Source organism: Phalangium opilio, unplaced genomic scaffold, assembly GCF_054372755.1.
Source record: "Phalangium opilio isolate 3A_F unplaced genomic scaffold, DU_Popi_V2 ptg000063l_1, whole genome shotgun sequence".
Lineage (NCBI taxonomy): Eukaryota > Metazoa > Arthropoda > Arachnida > Opiliones > Phalangiidae > Phalangium > Phalangium opilio.
This window is the reverse complement of record NW_028324180.1, coordinates 1759408-1783279: the sequence shown is the minus strand read 5'-3', so window position 1 is coordinate 1783279 and position 23872 is coordinate 1759408. Positions and strand designations below refer to the sequence as shown.

Below are 23872 nucleotides of genomic sequence, written 5' to 3'. Positions count from 1 at the left end.
AGTGTATGCGAAACGGTAAAGTGTATGCGAAACGGTAAAGTGTATGCGAAACGGTAAAGTGTATGTGAAGTGGTAAAGTGTATGCGAAGCGGTACAGTATAGACGAAGCGGTAATATGTAAACGTAGAGGAAAATACATACGAAACTGTAATTCCTCCATGAGAGGGCAGAGGTCGAGGGTGACGGTTAGTTTAATGCGTAGCGGGAAAGTGAATGCGTGTAGTGAAAGTGCATGAGTTAAGAGTAGATATGAAATGTTCTTATTTTTACTAGTAATATTTCTATAAAAAAATTCAGCGGTGCATTGAAAACCATATTTTTAAAGATAAGAATGATCTTTTTATTTAACTATTTACATTACTTATTTTAAATCATAGAAAGTAAGTAACTAGGGTTAAAAGTCAGAAAATGTTCCGCTCGGAAACGTTTCCGGAAAATGACCGAGACATTTTTCGGAAACTTTTCCGTATTTTTCCGCTAGCGATATTTCAGTTTAGTCCGGGTTTTTTTCTGAAAATATTTATAATAATAACAAATTAGAGGACAGCACGCTTGACTGATGGTCTTATTTTTTATTATATCTTTTAATTTCATAACAAGGATATATCACACCTATTATTGTAAACTAATACAAGTCGGGAAAGCCAAAATATTACCTCTCCGAGTGGAGATGACTATCACTACCCTTTAAACAACCTAAATATATGCATCTATCGCTTTTTTTAATTCTTTGCAAGTGCAGGAATTCAATTTTAAAATAGTCAATTGTTCAAGCCTTTTCAATATCTCTCAATTGCTGTGGAAACTCTACTCTCTCGCTATACCTCAACCGTATTCTTAGTCTACCAGTATGATTTGTAACATTTGTCCATATCAAAGCTGAATCATACCTCGCCACACAAAAAGCAAATGTCCCCAAAACATGGAAGCCACAACCCAATCACACATAAGCTAGGCTCCCACTTAACCAAAATAATTATTAAACAGTTAAATACTCACAAAGATTGGCAAAATCAATCTCCTTCAGTAATACGTAGCGCTTAAATATATTATTTTCCGAACAAAATTAATCGAGCAAATTTAACGCTTAACTTCTTCTCTTGAAATTCTATCAAAGAGTGATTCAACTGTTTAAAAAAGGTTTTTTTCGCAAATAGGGCGCTATCATATCAACCGCAATTCCGTCATATTTAAAAAATATACATTGCCAACACTTTTTTAGACACAATAGTGGACGTTTTAGCCTCATTTAAAACATGTAAAACAATATCTCATCTACAAATAGCTTACACATGTCTTTTTTACCAATACCTAGCCGTTTGGATTTTTCTAAAGCAATGTTCTATATTCTTCATTTTTGAAAATATATTTTTAAGCGTTTATAATGATTACTCTCTAACCTACACTAATCTTACACAAACACAAGGAGTAGAAATCCACTAGTGGAAGCGGTGTTTTTATTGAAAATATATATTTTTAAGCGTTTACCATGATTACGCTCTACAGCTTCACTAATCTTACACAAACAAGGAGTACTATAAACCCACTACTGGAAGCGGTATTTTTATTCAAACGTGAAACAATTTCGCTTAAGTTAATCATCTCTAGGCATCGTTAAAAATGTCTCTATCACTCCTAGGTAACTGTATGCACATGATTTTACGACATTGTAACTCAAATTCATCTGATTATGTTTTAACAAGGTTAAATCTAACTGGGAGTAAGATGAAAGGAGTAGAAGCTTATCTGTCTTAGGAAATATGAAATTTTATCTTAACAGTTAAGTTTATAACGAAAAAACGCGGAAGGGGAAAACGAGCAGACAACAGCGATTTTTGGGGGTAGAAGGTTAAGAGCGCCATCTGTCGTCCGTGCCAAAGTTGAACTTCCTCTCGAAACGCAATGAGAAAGTGGATAAAATAATGCCATCAGATATTTAACTGCGTCGATATATTTAACGACTTGACCCATGACATGCGCGTAACACTGGCTTTTATGAATCCTATTTATTGTTGGATGCAAGGAAACTTGGTACACGTAACAGTCTGTACTAGTACCCAAGCATCCTTCAATAAACGCCTGCCAACATTGTGGTACGCATGGTACAACTAAAAAATTGGATGTGTATTTATCTTTCGACTCACTCCAAGCCTTTAAGCCCTCATTACAGAGGATTTGAAACACTATCGTAATTCCTAGTGTCTCGAATCTCTACGTTCCTGTCCATTATGAACAGTGCTGAGAGAATGATACATCAGAAAGAGCCATTCAAATCGAATTGCCGAAAATATTATCCATATTTTCATTTCATATAACAGAGAAAGCAAATTATTATGGTTCTGAGAGGAGCTTCCCATTTTGGTTGTTGTTCTCAAAAATATATCGCAATGCACGGGCCTCGATAGATATAGGAGGCAATGAAGGAAATATATCACAACGCACGGGCCTTGTTGGATATAGGAGGCAATGAAGGAAATATATCACAATGCCTGGGCCTTGATAGATACAGGAGGCAATGTAGGAAATATAACGCAATGCACGGGCCTTGATAGATATAGGAGGCAAACTTGGGTTTATCTTTAATATTTAAATAAATATAATTATTTTTAATTATTTTAATCGCCAGTAAATAACTTTAAAAATAGTTAAATCGTTTAAAATAAAGTTGTTCATAATATCTTTCGAAACTTTGCTAATATTCACGTTTAAAGTGAAGGGTACCCTTCTTGCCCGCTTTCTTCAAATTTTGGGGTATATATACGTTTCGATTCCATTATAATAATAGATAAAAACGCATTCGCGTGAACCTTTGGTGGAAGCCCTGCCATTGGGAGGCTAGACGTTTCTCGTAACCCTAGCTGATCGCCGCGTATATCTTAAAACCAAATAATAGATAAAAACGCATTCGCGTGAACCGATGGTGGAAGCCCTGCCATTGGGAGGCTAGACGTTTCTCGTAACCCTAGCCGCTCGCCGCGTATATCTTGAAACCAAACGATGACGGTGGAAAAGAAGCCAGAATGTACTGACCGGCGTCCATGTGGAATGGACAAAAGACCTGAAGATGGTGGTGCATAGAAGCTGGTGTCAATGTGGAATTGACGAAGAACAGAAGATGGTGGTGCATAGAAGCTGGTGTCAATGTAGAATTGACGAAGAACAGAAGATGATAGTGTATAGAAGCTGGTGTCAATGTGGAATTGACGAAGAACAGAAGATGGTGGTGCATAGAAGCTGGAGTCAAGGTGAATTTGACGAAGAACAGAAGTTGGTGGTGCTTGGAAGCAAGCACGTACAGACTAGTGTCCATGTGGGATGGACAAAGACTGGCAGATTGTGGTCCTTAGAAGCCAGTTAGTAAAGACTGGTGTTGGTAGATGAATGACCAAATTTCCGTGAACCGCGAACGCGTTCCGGAAATCGGGTATTTGTTTGCTCCGATTTGGAAACTGCGAACGCGGTCACGTGGGGTCTGACAGACAGACAGACACACACACAGACACACAGACAGACACGGCCGGTGTAATACCTCTCACGTGACATACGTCACTCGGAGAGGTAAAAATTAAAGATGAAACATTGCACTACTAATCACTAATCTCTGCTAATTACTAAACAAAAATTCCGTAAACCCAGAAATAATTACCATTGCATTAGTTTTTTGAAATGTGCCTTGGTTAATATAACAGTGGGTGCCTCAAAACACTAGCAACGAGTACTCAAAATATACCAAATTACAAATGAAATAAATTTCTGGGTTGGTTTTTATTTTTGTTTCGAAAAATATTAAAAAAAATTACACTTACAAATTAGGCTTAAATTAGGTGAAATTTCGCGCAACAGAGACGCGCTCTCCCCAACTCAAGTTTCACAACTTAGGGTAGACGGCAGGTCACGTAACTCAGGCGAGGTCAACTTAATTTTTTGAGACTTAAAAGCGCCCCTAGCGGAGAATCGTGGCGATTTAAAAGGTCCGGAAAAAAGTAGAAAAATTGGCCTTGAATATCTCGTAGGTAGTGCTTATTGTTAAGTCTTTTACGACATACAGCTGTTATGGTACTTACAGAATACTTATGAGTAGATTGTTTGTTATGGTATACATGGATAGTTTTGTTGTTATGACATTAGTTTATTAGCGGTTTTAGATATAAAATTTATAAAACAAATTAATGTTTTTCCAAAAACATCTTAATTAATTTATGATATATTCCTAACAAGAGAAACCGCCTTTGTGATAAAGCGCCAATAAGAGAAACCGCCTTTGTGATAAAGCGCCAATAAGAGAAACCGCCTTTATGAGAAAGTTCTATTTTGACAAAATCCGCTGTTTTGATATCAGCTATTTTGACATTGCTGTTTCGACTATCGCTGTTATGGAAGAGTTTTTTTTTTGACAATCGCTGTTCTGAGAAATCGCCGTTTCGCCACACGCTGAAATGGGAAACGCTATTCTGACAAACCTACCTACAAACCATGTATATACTTACTTGCATTGTATATTCACTTATGGTTCCAACACTCTCGGCCCACACGTTAAGGTATTTTACGAATCCCTTATCTCTGCACGTGCGGGTCTCATCTCGAACCTCGGTTCCCCCAGGAGAAAGTTGTCCATTTGAGGGACATGCTGTGCCCGCCTACTTTTCGGGGCTAGCTATTTTTAAAGGATACATGTGGCGACGTACGGATTTGTCTTTGTTGTATATACTTTGTATTCTGTATTTTAGTTTCTTAAATGAAGTATTTTTTTGGTTTGGAATTCAAAGGGTTACGTTCTTTCAAAAAAAGTTCCCTAGCATCGGAGATAAATTCTCCGCTCGCTAGGTATAATATAACCCAGTTTAATAAAGTTAATCAGAAACTTTCCCGGGCGTGCGCGCGACAACGCACCAAAGTTTCATCAGAATCGGTTGTATTGTTTGGGAACGCTTAAAAGACAAACACACAGACAGACAAACAAACAGACATTTATTTTTATACATATTCATTCGTTGTAGGTCAATCGCGAGGAATCTATAGAGTTGCAGAAAGACAGACAAAACTTGGAAATATGTAGTATGTACTCCCAACATTAACGAAAATTGTGGCTAGATTCCTTTTACAAGGCTGGTCAGTTGTATCTAAATTTCAACATCTGCTTATTTGTCATATTGAAAGAATGGCTACTTTATCCTTTCCTTGACTCGCCCTTAAATTTCAACAATACACTTTCGTTTCTTGGGTATACGCTTGCACCTACTCAAAAAATAAAACATGTTTATTATCTTTGTTCATAGAGGGGCTATATATTTGTATAGAATAGTATTGCATAAGCAAACCGTGAAGTTAGCGCTTTGTTGAAAAAAATAAATAATTTACTCAATATATTTAAATTATTCTCTGAAAGTTAGTGATTTAATTAAAAAACTTTATGGTGCAGGCCATTTCAGGAAAGTGCATGGTTATCCCCTCACCAAACAAACCGAAATTAATTCAATTTTTAATCACATAGTTTTATTTATAAAATATTGGAAATAATTGATATATAAAAAATAAACTAAATTTAATTATTTATTTATATACTATAACTGAAACTACAGATGGCGTTACTTTAAGTTCGAAAATGTACATTTTTGGACAAGGGTTAATCCAGGGTCCCAGGGATCTTATGGATGAGAGGGATGTGAAGCGAAAAGAAAATTTGCTGGTGAAACAGGGGCGACATGCTCAGTAGGTTAAAACGGAGCACCATAAGGTCAGGTTGTCAGTGGCATAACAATAGGGTGGCAGGACGGGCAAAATGTCACTGGCCTCGGCCGTGAGCCGAGGTAAGGTGAGGGAGAGCCCAGTCCGATGAATTTGCTACGGGCCTCTAACGGTACAGTTACGCCACTGCCTGTAGTTTTACTAACTTTGAATGTTAAACTATTGTTATTTTCTCATATTCAACATTTGCCCTTGATGGTGAAAAATGAAGAAGCGCGCATTTAGACTCCCGTTGAAAATAACCTCTTCTATTGATGAGTATGATTTTACATGAAAATTTCACTGCTTCTAATCCCTCTCAAATATAAGATTTCTTGTTTGCCGTTTTTCCCAGTATAAGATCTACCGCCTACAGTTATTGTTCATTATTGGCAGAGTTGCCAGATGGGCGGTTTACCGCCCAAATTGGGCTTCTTTTCGATATATGTAGGGTTCGGCCGGCCGCTTTTTAGCATTGGAAGGTTTACAAAGTCAATTTAGGGATTCTATTCGTCGAAAATCTAATAAAAAATTAAGACACTTTTAAGCTAAGATATTTTTGTTTAATAAAAACGAAGTTAATACCGTAGTCTCTGGACAGTGTATCAGGGAAACAACTGTAACTAAACAAGTTTATGATATTACCATCTATTAAATATGTTTATATTGTAAGTTAATAACCTGGCTTATTGTTAAAAAGACTCTGTATTGGGCGGAAATTGGGCGCTTTTCTGCAAAAACAAAATTTTTGCTTGGGCGGAAATTTGGGCTGATTTCCGCTTGGGTTGGGCGAGATCTTCAAAACTGATCTGGCAACTCTGATTATTGGTGCCCTCGTACTCGGAGGTAGGACTGCATCACTGCAAGTTGTTTTTTCTAAACTCGTAAGGGAGCGGGAAAGTTTCGCGTTTGGGCGTTTGGCAGATACTACAAAATATTTTTTAAACACGTTAATTTTTAATCATGGCTGAGAGAAACAATGATCAGATATCTCCTGAATCTATTCGAGAAGCAATCAATGTTCTTAGAAGCCCTCAGTTATATAACTTACTCGCTGCAGCCGCGTCGCCAGAAAGCCTTGAAAACCCAAGAGGACCTATTTTAGAAACGTGTAACACGGTTCAGCCGAACCATCCTTTTCGACGAACTAATCAACAGTTAGTAAGGCCTTCATTAGCTTCGGTTGATACTGAGATTAGAACCATGTTTCGATCAACTGGAGCCCCTGCAGTACCGGAAGGAAGAAATTCTCTTCAAACGTCGTTTAATTTCATTGGATCACAAAGAAAAAGACCACATTCAAGGTAAAGTTCTGTCTTAATAATAACGCTGTCTTATGGTAGAGCGATTTTAAATCAAGAAATTATAACTTTGGGATTGGGAATAGTAGGAGAGTAATGTTAGGGGCCGTTCATAAATTACGTCACGCGTCCACGGGGGAGGGGGATTTGGATACATGCGACGATGTGTGAAAAAGGGGGAGAGAGGGTAAAAAAACTGATTTTTTACATGACTTGATTTGTGAACTGCCCCTTACCTTACTCAACTTTAATAAATGTAGCAGTACATGGCGAATTCATTTTGAAAAGTTAAAATATATAAGCCTTTAAAACAAAATGATTTGCAACTGCGTCTTATGAGTCTCCAAAAAATTACATGAGGAATTTTTTAACGTTGGCTTAAATTCGAAACAATAACGTTTAGATGGTTCATTCCGTAAAAAATATATTAACTTAATAAAATATTAACTATTGTATTGGGGGAACTTCTTCGTCAGTGAGTTGGTGGTTTAACTGCACTCATTTAACCTTTTTGTGATGTCTCATTTAACGACAGTCGCGCCGCCAGCAGTAGGCACGTGCCTACGTTGGAAAATTTTGGCCTACTTGAGGGACCTCCAAATTTTTAAAAACGTGCCTATAGAGGCCTTCAAATTAAATTTTATTTCTTACTTTAACAGCGTTTAATTACTTTCTGTACTTTCATAGTTTATACTTCTATCTGTAAAAATCTAACACAACACCTCACACCTGTTTGACATATTCGCTACACTATGCTTTTGTAAGGTACAAGAGAGCAATTTCAAAAACCTTTTTCTTTATATTCTAAAGAACAAGATCCCCCTCTAAAGTGTTGACCGTTGACCCCCAGGTTACACCTCTCTTGTATAGAAACTAGAAAGGACACGAGTTGGAAATTCCCCTCCAACCTAAAAACGGTAGGCGGCATGCGTCGCGGAGAGGAATAAAATTTTCCAACTGTAAACACACCAAGATTACACTAGAGTAACTTTTTAGGTGCTTCACGGAAACGAAAGATAATCCCTGATAAGAGACTTCAAGACAGTGTAATTATTGACTAAATTTATAAGAAGGGTCGCAAGGACACGGTTGCCAAAAACTTCGTACTCTTAATAATCTCACAAAAAAAGGAAATACTGAAATCTAATAGTTAAATCTATTATATTCCTCAAAATCCTGAAATATATAAAAAAATTATGCATGATAAATTTTCAAAACAAAAGGCAGGGTGGGGGGGGGGCCTGTAGATCATGCTGTGTCTACGCGAGAAATAATCCTGGCGGCGCTACTGTTTAACGCAAGTCATTTAATCGTAAAAGAGGCCAAATGAAAGGAACAAGAAAAGCATTTATCAAATAAATGAATAAATTTTAACTTCTGCAGAGAGATTTTAAATTTATACATAGTTTTCTGTGATGTGTTGCCAGTCATTTGTGAGTTCAATTGAACCATAGCTAGTCTACAACAGAATCAAAGGCAGCAGTTTGGTTTGGTTCTCCTCAGACACTGGGAACTGGGATCATGCTGAAAAGCACTCACTAGGTACTGGCAACCCTAAAATGAAGTTAAAACTGAGACAAAAGGGGAGAAAATTTATCAAGCCCCTTTAGTGGATGGAAACAATGTATTTATCAAATGAGCCCTGTAACATGTGAATTTGTTTTAAGGAAATGTTGGAAATTCTTGAATGTTCTTGTTCAGCTGACTCACGAAATTCAGTGTCTCGTAGTTTTGTTATAAAGCACACAAAAGGGTGATCCAAATTAATTATTTTTTATGAATTCGCCATATACTGAAAAATTCCTTTTATTTAAAGGGACTACCAAGTAGTCAACGGGGGTTGGGCTTATTTTTAAAAAACATCACTGTGTGTTGTATGCGGGGGAAAAATTGGTTTGCGAATGCAAAACGCACTGTGGTCGTGTCTTCCAAAACTGGTTTTTGCCCCCTGCATACCACGTGCAGTGGAGTATGCAGTGTACCCGAACCACTAAATAAATCGGTAAAAATCGGGCGGTTTTCGATTTTTTGTTTCTTTGCTTGAGATAAAACGCGCCATTATTGGTTTCAGCAGGAATTTATAGAAAACAGCACTAGCCATAGAAGCTACCTCCAAATGATCCGACACATAGTGGGTGTGCACTAAGCTCTGGCAGACACGTCATATAATTATAAAATAATAAATAACGCAAAGGATTAGCGTGGATATCCCTTCGTTAGAAAAAGCAGTTATTATTATTATCCGAGGGGCAGTTCACTTGGTTCCAGGGTGCGTGTTTAATCAGCATTTAACGAATATAATAATTTAATCATGACTTAATCAATGCACAGTGGAAAGCAGGGATAATCATTTTAATCCGATTTAATCATGCGGAGGTGCATATTTAATCATGGAAGTGACCTGCCCCTCGTTATTATCTACTATATATTTCCAAGTGTTTGTCTGTCTGTCTGTCTGCAGCTCTATAGGCGTCCACGCGCTTTGTCTTACGACGCTAAAAATGGCTATTATTACGTAAAATCATCAGATCTACAAAAATTAAAATTTTTAACCCTTGACCCCCTTACTCCCTCTCCCCCTTTTGATTTTCCTTAGCGATCGACTATTTTATATTATTTTTATTCGAGTAGACCCTATTCAAAAATATATCTCAGCTACGCCGAGCCGATGGGGGGGGGGGAGACAAAAGAAGGAACTTGGGTTTTAAAGCCACGTAACTCCTCGCGTGTATCTAGCGGAGAGGCACCCCGCTTGTTATATTATATTCATAAGTGCTGTTTCCTATAAATTCCTAGTTTCAGTTCGTTCAATTCTTATGTTAGTTTTTAAGTCATGTTGTTACAAAAACCAAGGATAATGGGGGAGGATGCGAAGTCTGGGAAAAACGGGCGCGCTAACTATGGAACAGCTCAGAATCCGGTTAGACTAAATGTCCGGTTGTCTACGTCAGACCTTTTTCAGAATATTCCTCCCCCATTTTCTAGCGTCCCACCGGACCAGAGCTGTTCCAGAGTTAGCGTGCCCATTTCCATGATATTTCGCTAATTCGCATCCTCCCCCATCGTCCTTGCAAAAACTGCTCCGGCCGTTATTTTATTTTTAAAGAGCAGTGGAATTTTTAAAATATTTTTTAATATGAACAGTTGCACAAGATAAGCACTAGGTTTTCATCCTCCCTTTAAATAAATAATAAATATATACTCAGCTAATCTTTGTTTTATGTATATAGGACAAGACAACCCAAAGCATCAAAGGATCAGCATCCTGTTTTCATTAAGAACATAGTACTACTCCCAGATAAAAGTTTTAAAAGCGTTCCAAGAGGTTCCATTAAAACATCTTTGGAAAATGATGGATTTGTACTATATAATCAAGAGCTAAGGAAAGAATGGAGTGAAAATGTACTTCAAAATGAGATAATTGAGCGATTTGGAGACAAAATTACTAAAAACACGGAGTAAGTGTTAGCTTATCATATATACGATGGAGTATGAGTTTGTACCCACCCGTGAGGGTTGGGCCCTTTTTATTTAACACAAAAATTAATTTCGGGGATAATTTAAGCGACCTTCGCAATTTTGTCCTGCAGTATCCTTTTATCACAACTTATCTTCAAGTAGACAATCAAAAGAGATGGAAAAATGTGCGTAACAGTCTAAGGGAAACCCACAATTTAAGAATGATACATTAAAGTTGTCCACAATTTATAAACTTAATTTCTTCGGAGGTCCCACAATAGGGACTTGGCAATTCGGGCTTAACTCCGCCCCCAGCGCCATTATGGTATGTTTTTTTAACAGAATGAAAGCTATATAAGCCACTCCTCCTGGTATGTTTTTTAGCACTAGTGGAAGGTAGCCTGACGTTTCATGACGTAGTAATGCCAAGTCCCTATTTAAGAATCATACATTAAAGTTGTCCACAATTTATAAACTTAATTTCTTCGGAGGTCCCACAATTTAAGGATCAGACCTTAGAGGAATCGCCAATGGTTTTTCGGAAAATTTATTTTATTTGTTACAAACACCATGAATAAATAAGAAAAATTTCGTTAATGAGTACTTGATGTTTCTCCCCTCGAAACTGTTGCTTGATTTTTAATAATGGCCAAAATGGAGGGTGAATAGTAAAATCAAGTGAATTCTTATCGATTCTTCTATAAATTATATGAGCTATTTGCATAGTTAATCATTACGGAAATATCTCCGAATGATTAGAAAAATCCAAGTAGATTCAGATTTCACTGTTAAATTAAACGCAGCTCCTACAACCAATTGTGTAACACCCCGCCTTCCAGCGAAGAAAATATTCGTGGCACGCGTCATGTGGAGGGCAACGTGATAAACACAAACGGGAGTGTTTCACGATTTGTTGTAGTCGCTGCGTTTATTTAACCAGCGAAATCTGAATCTAATTTGATTATTAAAATCATTCGGATATATTTACGTAATGATTAACTACACAAATAGCTCATATAATTAATAGAAGAATCTATAAGAAATCACTTGATTTTCCTATTCACCCTCCATTTAAGGAATCCCAAAGTTAAAAAGCATACCTTAGGGCGATAGTCAATTTCAAGTCATACCTTAGTGGGATCCGCACTCCGAAGTTTATAAATCGTTCTATAGGGGGACCACTCAAAACGTTTCAGGACATTTGAACAAGTATATACGAAGGTATTGCCCTAGAACAATAGTTCAATTAGTGTTTCGAAGAGCTGAACATTTTGAATTTTGCCCTTTCTTTTGAGTTTTTCGGTGGTGTGTTTTAAAACATACATTAGAAACATGGAAAATGTTTTCAGTTGTTAATGACAACGCTATTTAATTTTTCTAGAATTGAGTTTTTGAAGGCTTCTGGGTGTTCCCTCGTCATACCAAAAATGTCTCCTGGTATTACTTTAACTGGTCATGTTGTACATCGAGTCTGGGGAAAAGGGATTCTTTATATACGACCCAAAAACGATTCCGATGAATCGGATACCGATTGCGAAGTTATTAGCGAAGACTCCACTGTTATGACTAATGTTGAGCTTCCAATTGGTAATTCATTAATGATTTGTGAAAATAATGAAAAATCTAATAAACTAACGCTTTTAGTTGATAACCACGTAACCAGAACCTGTAGAAGTAATGAATCAGAACCTGAATTTAGAAGCAACGAAGAAGCAACTATTTTAAGTTCGAGGGCGGCGGCTTTGTCTGAAGTTACCACGAGTGCAATTAGCGGATTAGTAACTCCTTTGCCTTTGCGAAACGAAACGTTACCTACGAGATCCAATGATAATGCACAAATTGAATCTACTCCAAATAACGATGGCTTTTCTCTTTTTGAAACTGATGATAATACTGAATTTGCGAACTTAGATGAGGAAATTAATGAAATATCTGAAAAAGTTCCAACTACCTTACAAGAAATAATTTCTAAATTGTCTTCCAAACTAACTATTGGGAAGGTTAACGAAATTAATGTAATAAGAAAGGATGTAATGGATGGAGCGTTTCGTGCGTTCTCAAGGAAAAGTTTCGACCCTCGATCTACGATGTACATTATATTCTCAGATGAGTTTGAACAGTTAGAGGGAGGTCTGGATTTAGGAGGTCCATCAAGGGAGTTTTTTCGACTATTGATAAAACAAGTGATGAGCAGCATGGTTTTTGAAGGTCCAGTTGAAGCCCGAACCATTGCTATGCACAATCAAGCCATAATTGATAACAAGTATTACATGGCAGGTCTGACTATAGCACTTTCCATTGTTCACGGTGGCCCTGGCCCATGTTGCTTATCGCCTTTATTTTTCGAATGTCTGTACAAAGATCCTAACACCATTAGTGTCTCTCCACATAGCATTGTTGATAGACAGTGGCGAGAAAGGGTTTTGAAACTTAGTAATTCAGAAAACCTTGTCGAAGTCGATGCAGCTATTGAAAATCTAAGCGACATCTTACAACTTGGAGGAATAAATCCGTCCTTAATTCATCTTTCGCAAAAAGAGGATATAGTCAAACAAATAACAAACTACATTGTATTGGTTAGGAACGAGTCAAACCTGGCTAAGTTTAAAGATGGATTAGCAGTACTAGGTGTATTAGATAAGATTTGCCAGTTTCCGGAACTGTTTGCACCAATCATGATTTATGATGGGACAGTGGCACTAACTCGAAGCAGAATAAGTTTGATTTTTAAAATTAATTCGTCAGAACCTGGTAGCAACCGATTTGAGGCAGAAACTGTTGCTCTGGCATTTTGGAGAGATTTACTAATAGATTTAGAAGAAGGTGATGCTAAAATTGGACTAGAAGAAATATTAATATTTGCAACTGGGGCTGATAAAGAGCCTCCTATGGGATTTTCTCCTCAACCAATAATTGGATTCTTGCACGAAAACGTTCCTGGTACTGACAAAAGTAGCATGTTTCCCGCATCAAACACTTGTGCGCTTACATTGTACCTCCCTGTAGTCAACACAACTTATTCTGAATTTAAAAAAAATATGATAGATGGAGTAATACTGGGTAACACGAATTTTGGCCGGCCATAGTTCTGTTAATGGGAGGGTGAAGATGTAAAGAAAGTGAATTTTAATCTGTTCTACTAATTATAAGACCTATCAGCGTAGTTAATCACTCGTGATATATTTCCAAATGTTTTTAAAAATCCAAATAGATTCAGATTCTAGTGATAAATTAATCTTAGAATATCCGACCAATCACGTAACGAACTGCCTTCCAGCGAACAAATTAATCGTGGCACGCGCTATGGAGAGTGCAATTATGGCGCTACATAGAGCTTGCCACGAGTATTTTGTTTTGCTGGAAGGCAGGCCGTTACGCGATAGGTCGGAGATTAATTCTTCGATTAATTTGTCAATAAAATCTGAATCTATTTTGATTTGGATTTTTTAAAACATTCAGAGATATTTCCCGAATGATTAACTATGCAGACAGGTCTTATATTTAGTAACCATCAGGGCACACTGGTTATGAAACACCTAGTGAACTATTTTTAAAGCTGTACGCCATGTTTTTTATGAAACATTGTAACCATTTTTAAATATGTTTATGAAACAAAAAAAAACCATTTATATAAAAGTTCGGTTTACTGTTAATGAGTATATCCAACCTATTGAGTTTTTGAGTAAGTTAACACTTGACTTTTTAGAACGGATTGCTTCACTGAAAATAAAAAGCGATCATTTGTATCAATTGGTGTGGCTCGAAGTGTAGGTTAATGTCATTTAAAGAACGCACCCTCTCTAAAAATGCTTCACTTATAAAAACGATTACTTCAAACTAAATTTATATAAGCTTTATTCTAATGTACTTCTATGAAAATGTTTTTATTAATCATTTAAATCATGCAATTAATAGTTAAACCTATGATTTGTAGTGTGGTTTAGAAATATTTAAAAAAAAGCTTTGAAGCTTAGCCGAAATCAATTAAAACTGTGAATTTATCTTTTTAAATAAAGTTAAATTATAGTGTTAGTTTCCAATTTCTACAAAGAATTTAACTTTAAATTCTGGCCTTTTTAGAGTGGAATTGTAATGCATATAAATACTGTTTTTTTAGGACTCGCAACAAAACTACTTTTTATGCCATTAGTTTATGAGATAATAAAGATTAAAAATGATGTTTTTCAAAATCATTGTTGTCTCGTTTCGTTGAATTAAAGAATTTAAAAAAATATTTTACTTATGTATACATCAAAAAGAAACTGAATTATTTAGAGTTGCTAAAAAATATAATTAGATTTTCATTATTTGCAATTATTAACTTTGACATTTAGGGTCTTCTCTTGGAAAGTTTAAAAAAAATTATATACAGATTAGGCGTCACAACACATGTGCATTGCTTTTGAAATATTATCAATAAATTTATCCGGTTGTCCCAAGTGATAACTTGTAAAGGGATAATGTCAACCTCACGCGCTTCTATGAGTGCGAGATTGAAATGGTAGAAAAGAGTTTTAGTCTTCAAAACTAAAAAAACACAAGGTTGCATGGTCTCACGATTCTGCTCCTGCTAATATAAATCCAGAGCAGAAAATATGAACACTAACGTTTTTAATTATCACGAGCGTGATAACTTAACGATGACTTAACACATGTCGTTCATATAATATCTAACGAAAAAATGTCGCGCCATCATTTCCCCCCGTTTTTCTAATTAGCACGAGCCAGCGCCGCTATTTGTTCAAGGTTTGATGACAAATAAGACTTTTCGACTATCTCAATCTCGAACCCATTGAAGCACGTATTGACGCGTAACTTTGACACCAACCCTTTAATCGCTCGCAATAACTCGATAAAAAGTTACAAAATGATCCCTAAGTCATTTATTGTTGAACAAATGACAAAACATTTAAGAAATGAGTGATTCCATGATTTTCATCATCAGAAAGTGGATCAATTGGGATATGAAAAGGGGGTTGATATTGATTCTCGGGTATAATTATATTATTTTGTGTTTCTATTGAACTGAAATGGTTGTCGTCATCAATACCGTAGAGTGATGGATTAGCAAAATATTCTTCATTTTCTTCATTCCTCCGAATTTCGTCCAATCGATTTAGAGACCAAAGCTGTAGTGGAGTTGACCGGTGTTCAGTTCTTAGCGAATGGTGATTCCATTCCGTTTGAAAAAATTCGCACGATCTTCTTAATCGAGGTAGGAAAACGAAGTGTAAACAAAAAATGTGAATTTCGTTTGTTTGGTGCAAAATTCCAATGTCCTGCATATGTTGAAATAGGGCTTTATAGTATGCAGATACCACGCGATTTACTTCAGACCACAGCCTTTCAATTCTTGTGTTGTGCACACTTAATCCAGTTATAAAGCTTCCTCTATTTAAACCACGGTTAGTCAACATAAACCTTGCCACATCGACGTTTTCGACACCCATATCACCACGCACACGAGATGGCAAACCAAAATTTCCGACACTTTCAACGAATAAACCCAAAACAGTATCAGCTCTATTGTTTGTCGCGCAATGTAAGTGCAACAAGTACCTACTAAAACCGTCTATTAAGCCGTGGAAAACAAAACGCCAACTTATTAATTTGTGGTTGCTGTCCATGTGCCTAAAAATAAAATTTGAATCGCTTTATTTATAGCATAGGCATCATAGCACTAGAAGTATGACAAGAAAGGTAAATAAGAAATGATGAAATGATAGTACTTGGTGTTTAATTTTTTAGATAGTTTAACTTTAAATGTACTTGAAAATATGAAAATTGTAGCCAGGAATATATGGAAATAGAAGCTGGAAAAAATATCAGCTAGATATTTATTTCTTCTTTTTCCATCTACTCCTGTTGAGACTAATAAGTGAATTTTCTTAAATGAAAATTAAACGTTGAAGTTATTGTAATTTTTGCACTTATGTTTAGATATATATATATATATATGGTAGTATAGTGGAAAACACCATTAAAGGAATAATGAAGAAAAATTTGTTTTTAACCGACTAAGTGAATTTTCCACCTATTAAGGCTAAGAGGCATAATTAGAGAGAATTATGTTACTTATGATTGTACTAATATAGAGGAAAATCGCCTGATTATAGACCGTGATTTTTTTAAACCTAAAAAGATTTTAACTTAAGCATTTCTTTTACCACAATGCATTTGCACCTTTGACTTTGTATTTTCTTCTCCTTATGGGCTCTCTTCGTCGAAGGGCTCTTCCTACAGGATCTAAAATATTTAGACGTTCCCTTATCCGCCATCGTGGAACGCCTTGAACTCCTACGCTTCGAAGACCTCCTATTACATACGTTTCACCAATATTATGTGTGTTTTGTAATATGCTGCGTATTCTTTCGTCTAAATGTTCATTTGAAATTTCTTGAGGAGATGAAATTTCAAAGGTTACACGACGTCGAAATAATGTGCTGACACTTATTCCAAGCACCTCCGAAGTTCTTTGCCATGATAAGTTCATTCTTTCTCTGCACCACAGAATTTGGTTTCTGGATACTTCGTACGCAGGCCTGCCAACATTATGCGTTCTAATTATAGGACAAGTATATGGGTCTGACACACAGTCAATTTGAACGTTTAAAATGTCTCCAAGTTCATCTCGAACAGCTATTAGTCCATTGTAAATTGTAGTTAAGGTTTCGGTCAACCTTATTCTTTCAACAGACAATTCAAAAGTTAGAATAGACGTGATGAAACTTCTTATTATAAAGCTGTGGTTTTCAAGCCGCCTATGATAAATCTCGATTACATTTAAATCGTCGCTATAGCGACATCTTTGAAGTGACTCAAACCAAACTTGCAAATCTCTCAAATATTCATCTAAATCGTTGCACTGACAATAACAAATGCTGGAAAGTACCACCAAAACAAATAAAACAAAATTTTGAACCATTTTTCACTCCTAAATTGTAACAAATAATTTGGAGAGCGCGCCTTGTAACAAATAATTTGGAGAGCGCTACAAAGAATTTGTCCGTACAACCACCTTTTTCAAACTAAACTTGCAATTTCTAACAAACTTTCGCTACGGATTGACTTCGTCTCTAGAATGGGATGGTTAAATCCACAGGTATAATCTCACTGTTAATATTTACGTATACTGTAGCTATAAACAACTGACATCTCTTAATATAAAAGTACTTTAAAGTCAGCCGTGGCGTACCTGTACTAAACTTCTCTATAATGGCCAAAAACGTTTGATGGGTTTGAGCCGTTTCACGACTCGCTTCTTTGAAGTGGTTGAACTAAAGTGGGGATGACCCAAATGGGAAAAATTCAAAAACCTAAAATTCTACGATGTACTAGGAATTACTGGAAACGAGTGTAAGTGTGAGAACGGTGCACAGATAACGAAAACGAGAAAACAGGTTTGACTGTTTGTTCCTATTATCAGAAGTAAATAGGGGGAAGTACGTTTCTCCAGCTTTAGCTAGTGTAAGGCGTCCCTTTATTGTAAAATCACGCTTCGCGGCCCAAAATTTGAATTCGTCCAATGAGAGTGAGGCAACTTATCCAGGGAAATTTTCTAGCATGCGCCACCACTCGGTCATAAAGTTCACTATTCAAGCTAGTTGTGTTGTTAAGCTTTGGCAGAGGCTTAAGTTCATTTTAAAATTTTACGCATCTGATCATTCTGATTCTAATCACATCTAAATTAATATAACCAGTAAATATTTAGTTTTATTATTCTATTTTTTTATTTAGAAAACATTCAGTTATTATTAAAAATGTACTAAAACAGGATATCAGGCCGAATAAAATTTTACGCTGTTACTAGGGCCAGGCAGTCGACTCCGTACTCCCGGTCCCGGTCCGTAGCTTGCCGGGCGCCCGGGCCGACTACAGAGCGAAGGTACGGAGCCGACTTGACTCTTGAGTTGAATCTGCTATAACAGGAGCAGAGGAAAAGAAAATAGTTTCGGGGAAATGTATTCATCCGCGAGTTCCCGCCGAAAACGCGCTTGCGGAAAGGCGCGAAAAATACCATAACTCGACGCCTCTCGAAACCCCCTTTGATACGTACTTCCCCCTATTTACTTCTGCTATTATAGATTAACCAGTGGAGGGGTTGTTATTCCGTGTTCCTATAGCCGCCGAGAGCTTTACCAATACCTTGCTGGGAGCCTAGGAAAACAAGTCTGTTGACGGACGACGGTCGGGACTCAGGGTCGCCAAACAGTAGAACAATACCATAGCTATCCCCTTCGCTTTATTAAGGAGGGTTGGGAATGCGAGAGGTAAAATACTAGATCGTCAACCTATTTCTTACTTTTGCATAAGTAAATGACATTGAAAAATAAGTTACAGAGTAACGACAAAATATTTTCACAAATTGAGGCCCAAATGGGAGAATTTTGAGGCCCCTTCGAAATATCAACATAGGCTTCAGCCTATCCCAGCCTACCCGTGGCGACGCCACAAGTATAGCTTTCATTTTTCCATGGAATGATCAAAGGTTATTTAAAAAAAATAGTTCAAAAGCTCCAAAATCAATTTTTGAAAAGTGTATTTATTGGTAAATAAAAGGGTATTGTGGTTTCGAAATTTAAGAAAATGACATCATTAAGAAAGAAATCTAAGGAACCTTACTTACGAGTAGCTATGTTACTTATTACACAATTAAAAAGAATCTCAACTCCCAGTCTCCGATAAGCGAGGCGCGTTTAAAGAAAAAACAAGTTGCCCCTATTTAACTACAGCTATTTATCATTTAACGATTTTTTGAATTAAAGTTGTGAAACTTGAGTTGGGGAAAGCGCGTCTCTGTTGCGCGAGATTTCACCTGATTTAAGCCTAATTTGTAAGTGTAATTTTTTTTTATATTTTTCGAAACAAAAATAAAAACCAACCCAGAAATTTATTTCATTTGTAATTTGGTATATTTTGAGTACTAATTGCTAGTGTTTTGAGGCACCCACTGTTATATTAACCCAGGCACATTTCAAAAACTTATGCAATGGTAATTATTTCTGGGTTTACGGAATTTTTGTTTAGTAATTAGCAGAGATTAGTGATTAGTAGTGCAATGTTTCATCTTTAATTTTATTAGTTTACAATTTTAAAATAGGTGTGATATATCCTTGTTATGAAATTAAAAGATATAATAAAAAATAAGACCATCAGTCAAGCGTGCTGTCCTCTAATTTGTTATTATTATAAATATTTTCAGAAAAAAACCCGGACTAAACTGAAATATCGCTAGCGGAAAAATACGGAAAAGTTTCCGAAAAAATGTCTCGGTCATTTTCCGGAAACGTTTCCGAGCGGAACATTTTCTGACTTTTAACCCTAGTTACTTACTTTCTATGATTTAAAATAAGTAATGTAAATAGTTAAATAAAAATATCATTCTTATCTTTAAAAATATGGTTTTCAATGCACCGCTGAATTTTTTTATAGAAATATTACTAGTAAAAATAAGAACATTTCATATCTACTCTTAACTCATGCACTTTCACTACACGCATTCACTTTCCCGCTACGCATTAAACTAACCGTCACCCTCGACCTCTGCCCTCTCATGGAGGAATTACAGTTTCGTATGTATTTTCCTCTACGTTTACATATTACCGCTTCGTCTATACTGTACCGCTTCGCATACACTTTACCACTTCACATACACTTTACCGTTTCGCATACACTTTACCGTTTCGCATACACTTTACCGTTTCGCATACACTTTACCGCTTCGTCTATACTTTACCGCTTCGTCAATACTTTACCGCTTCGTCAATACTTTACCGCTTCGTCAATACTTTACCGCTTCGTCTATACTTTACCACTTCGCATACACTTTACCGCTTCGCATACACTTTACCGCTCCGCATACACTTTACCGCTTCGCATACACTTTATAGTTTCATGTACACTTTACAGTTTCGTATACACTTTATAGTTTCATGTACACTTTACCGCTTCGCATACACTTTACCGCTTCGTATACACTTTACCGCTTCGTCAATACTTTACCGCTTCGTCAATACTTTACCGCTTCGTCTATACTTTACCGCTTCGCATACACTTTACCGCTTCGCATACACGTTACCGCTTCGTATACACTTTACCGCTTCGTATACACTTTATAGTTTCATGTACACTTTACAGTTTCGTATACACTTTACAGTTTCGAATATACTTTACAGTTTCGTATACACTTTATAGTTTCATGTACACTTTACAGTTTCGTATACACTTTATAGTTTCATGTACACTTTACCGCTTCGCATACACTTTACCGCTTCGTATACACTTTACCGCTTCGTATACACTTTATAGTTTCATGTACACTTTACAGTTTCGTCTACACTTTACAGTTTCGAATATACTTTACAGTTTCGTATACACTTTATAGTTTCATGTACACTTTACAGTTTCGTATACACTTTACAGTTTCGTATACACTTTATAGTTTCATGTACACTTTACAGTTTCGTATACACTTTATAGTTTCATGTACACTTTACAGTTTCGCATACACTTTATAGTTTCATGTACACTTTACCGCTTCGCATACACTTTATCGCTTCGTATACACTTTACCGCTTCGCATACACATTACCGTCACACATCCCCCTACCTCTACCCTTCTCGTAGAGACTTACCCTTCTCGTAGAGACTTTCCAGTCTCGAAGAAACTACCTACCTCTCGAGACATTTTTGACCGAAACGGCGTTCCATAGGAAACGAAGCTCCGCTGCCTGCCTGGTATATTAGTGAGAGGGGGAAGGAGGAGAGGGGGAATCCCGCTCGGAGAGGAGAGAAAGAGGAAAGAAAGTTAGTTTCAATATCGCGGGCTTTTTTGAGTGAAAGAAACAAGTTGATAATTTTCGTACACTACTGCACTTTGTGCGCGTGATACTGATACATCAGAGATTATGCTGGATGGTTAGGTTAGGTTTCGTAAAATAGAGGGGACGGTTTACGGTCATAGTGATTTCTGGTTTAGGGGATCCAGGATTTTGTTTTAGATACATTATTTGATTCGTATGGTTTTTAAAAATTATTCTTTAGTGGGGTGCACAATTTAGTTTCATTAATATTATTTGAAATGTGACGTTATTAGAAATTAAGGGCATACACGATTGTGTTTCAGACATATTTTTAGTTGTACGATTTATTGGAGATCAACTATACGGGGGTCACGTGAGGCGTGTAAAATTAGTATTAAGGCCCAGCCCTTGGGCCATCTTGTTGTATGCATATACATGTATAGAAAGCCTTCTCTCACTGAGGGGTGATTCGATACGGTGGGGTTCCTTTCTAAATTACATAGACATCAGGTTCACGTTCAATAGACCCGTAAGTTGATGGATTTATTTTTTTTTTGGCAAAGAAAAACTGAAATTGGTTACTGCGAGGGTTTATTTCTGATTGTGTTGATTTTATACGATTTACGTAAAGAGAAAAAATGTAAACTAAACTAGAAATGGCACCTTATAGTGTCGTGGTCACTGTATTTTGCGTGTATTGAATTGGGCATGGATTTCTCAAGTTTATGTGGCACTTTTCGTAACTGTATAGTGTATGCGAGCCAATGTATAGAGTCGAGAGAGGATTAGACGGTGTATCCCTCCCTCTAAGCGCGCTTTTGTAAGACGGGATGTGCCTGGTAGGGGGATGACACTGAGCTAAGAGATAGAAGGGTATGACGTTTGCATACGTAGAACTGACATTACTCTATGAGTAATGCCACTAAGTATGCAATCGTCACACCCTTTTATCTCTTAGCTCAGTGTAATCCCCCTACTGGGCGCGCAAAGTAGTCCCTGATACAAGAGCGCGACCAGAGGGAGGGATACACCGTCTACACCCCCTCTACCAGTAGTCCGTTACTAGTCTATAGCCTTAGATCGTTGTTGGGTGATGTACAACCTTAGCACATTGGAAGCACACGGACTAATGCAAAATGATTTTTGCCTTGTTTGAGAATAATAAAATAAAGGGAGCTAGATAAAATTCATCCCCTCTCACCTTTAGAGAAAACGATATATAGACATGGAGACTGGGGAGTTCTCGCTAGCGAGCATATATCATTATTATTAAATTGGGCATGAAATTGTTTTTCACCATCAGCTATCAGCTTCATTTTTTGAAGCCAGCTGTTGATGTTTTCTGGGAGAGGACGCAAAAAGAAACTTTCGAAGAATTGTCGGGAAAAGAACTTGTAGTAGCTGGAGATGGAAGGATGGACAGTCCAGGGCATTCCGCCATGTTTTGCACTTACACTTTGGCAGATACTGAATGAAAGAAAATCTTAACTATATCCAACAAAGACGTTCGACACGCTGAAGGGAAAAGCCCGAACATGGAGCTCCTGGCTTTCAAAGGTGCTTGCAAAGAGGTTCTGGAGCTTGGCGCCCAACACAATGTCAAAGTCGTCACAGATGCTCATTCTTCAATTTCAGCTGAGCTAAGTTAGTTTGAAGCACGACATTAACATTTGGCGATTTTAGAATGCATGGTATATTTATGAAAAAAAATTCGTAGGGAAGGAGGATTCTTGTTTGCCAGGTGTAAAACACTCGTGGGACACGTGGCATGGTGGCAAAATAATTTTAAAGAGATTGAACGAAGTAAATATGTTTCCATTTTTTAATCTCTTGTCACACCCTTTATCAAGTGAATGAAACAGAACGTGTTTCATGTAGATTGGACTGAAATCTAAAGAACATAGAGATTTATGTCACTGGGCTCCTCTACTACGTAATCATTTCTGGTGGTGCTCCAAAAATTGTCAAGGACAGGTCTTCACTATGAAGGTATTGTGCTATGATTACCTTGAATGAATCTTGAAGAACAGGTGGTCAATTGAAATCCAAATATTTATAGAGTTTGTGGTTGACTTGTCTCCACCATGTTATCAACGAGCATGAGTGGCACTTGGAGATAGGCATGTTCAATCATTGCGACCATGAACCTTTAACTGAAGAGCAGCTGGAAAAACACCCCTGGTTACAAGCCAACTCTCCCACTTTCTTAAAATTAAGAAGCGAAGTTATGAGGAAGTACCTCCTGAAAAATATGGGATACTTCACAAACTTTAGGTATGCGTGAGTACCTAGAGATGAACTGTACCACCATTCACGCGCAAATCTTGTTTGTTACAGGCACACAGGCTTTCTCGAAAGTTACCACAGTCTAATTCTAATGTATGCCCCAAAAAGAATCGCTTTTGGGTATGTCTAACTTTGTTTCCATCGTTTACCATGTTGACATAGTAATTTTTGTCTGTGATGTAGCTACTGGGGCTACCAAATAAGGATTAAATTAGCCGCCATAGACCACAACAAGCACTGTGGAAGGCCTCGGGCTTGTAGACAAGATTGACAGCCAAAGTAAAATTTCATTAATATACT

General features: G+C 37.0%; 3 protein-coding genes across 4 annotated transcripts; 2 read left to right on the top strand and 1 right to left on the bottom strand.

Moving 5' to 3' along the window:
• The first annotated feature begins 6466 nt into the window (after positions 1-6466).
• On the top strand, positions 6467-13624 carry LOC149662397 (uncharacterized). The gene is made up of 4 exons (XM_089842235.1): positions 6467-7028; positions 10256-10483; positions 11866-12071; positions 12129-13624. The coding sequence occupies exons 1-4, from the start codon at positions 6688-6690 to the stop codon at positions 13568-13570; spliced, it is 2217 nt and encodes a 738-aa protein (XP_089698361.1). The 5' UTR covers positions 6467-6687; the 3' UTR covers positions 13571-13624.
• A 1064-nt stretch (positions 13625-14688) lies between these two features.
• On the bottom strand, positions 14689-17821 carry LOC149662396 (uncharacterized). Of its 2 annotated transcripts, XM_089842234.1 has the most exons (3): positions 16652-17821; positions 16044-16115; positions 14689-15974 (listed from the first exon to the last, which is right to left on the bottom strand). In XM_089842234.1, the coding sequence occupies exons 1-3, from the start codon at positions 17407-17409 to the stop codon at positions 15368-15370; spliced, it is 1437 nt and encodes a 478-aa protein (XP_089698360.1). In that variant the 5' UTR covers positions 17410-17821; the 3' UTR covers positions 14689-15367. The 2 variants fall into 2 exon arrangements, with proteins under 2 accessions (XP_089698360.1, XP_089698359.1); XM_089842233.1 differs by having other exon boundaries at positions 14689-16115.
• Positions 17822-21361: 3540 nt separating this feature from the next.
• On the top strand, positions 21362-23843 carry LOC149662395 (uncharacterized). Its single transcript, XM_089842232.1, has 7 exons — positions 21362-21815; positions 22590-22843; positions 23004-23089; positions 23165-23275; positions 23346-23560; positions 23624-23692; positions 23756-23843. Exons 2-7 carry the CDS (start codon positions 22822-22824, stop codon positions 23841-23843), a joined length of 591 nt encoding a protein of 196 aa, XP_089698358.1. The 5' UTR covers positions 21362-21815; positions 22590-22821.
• The last annotated feature ends 29 nt before the right edge of the window (positions 23844-23872 follow it).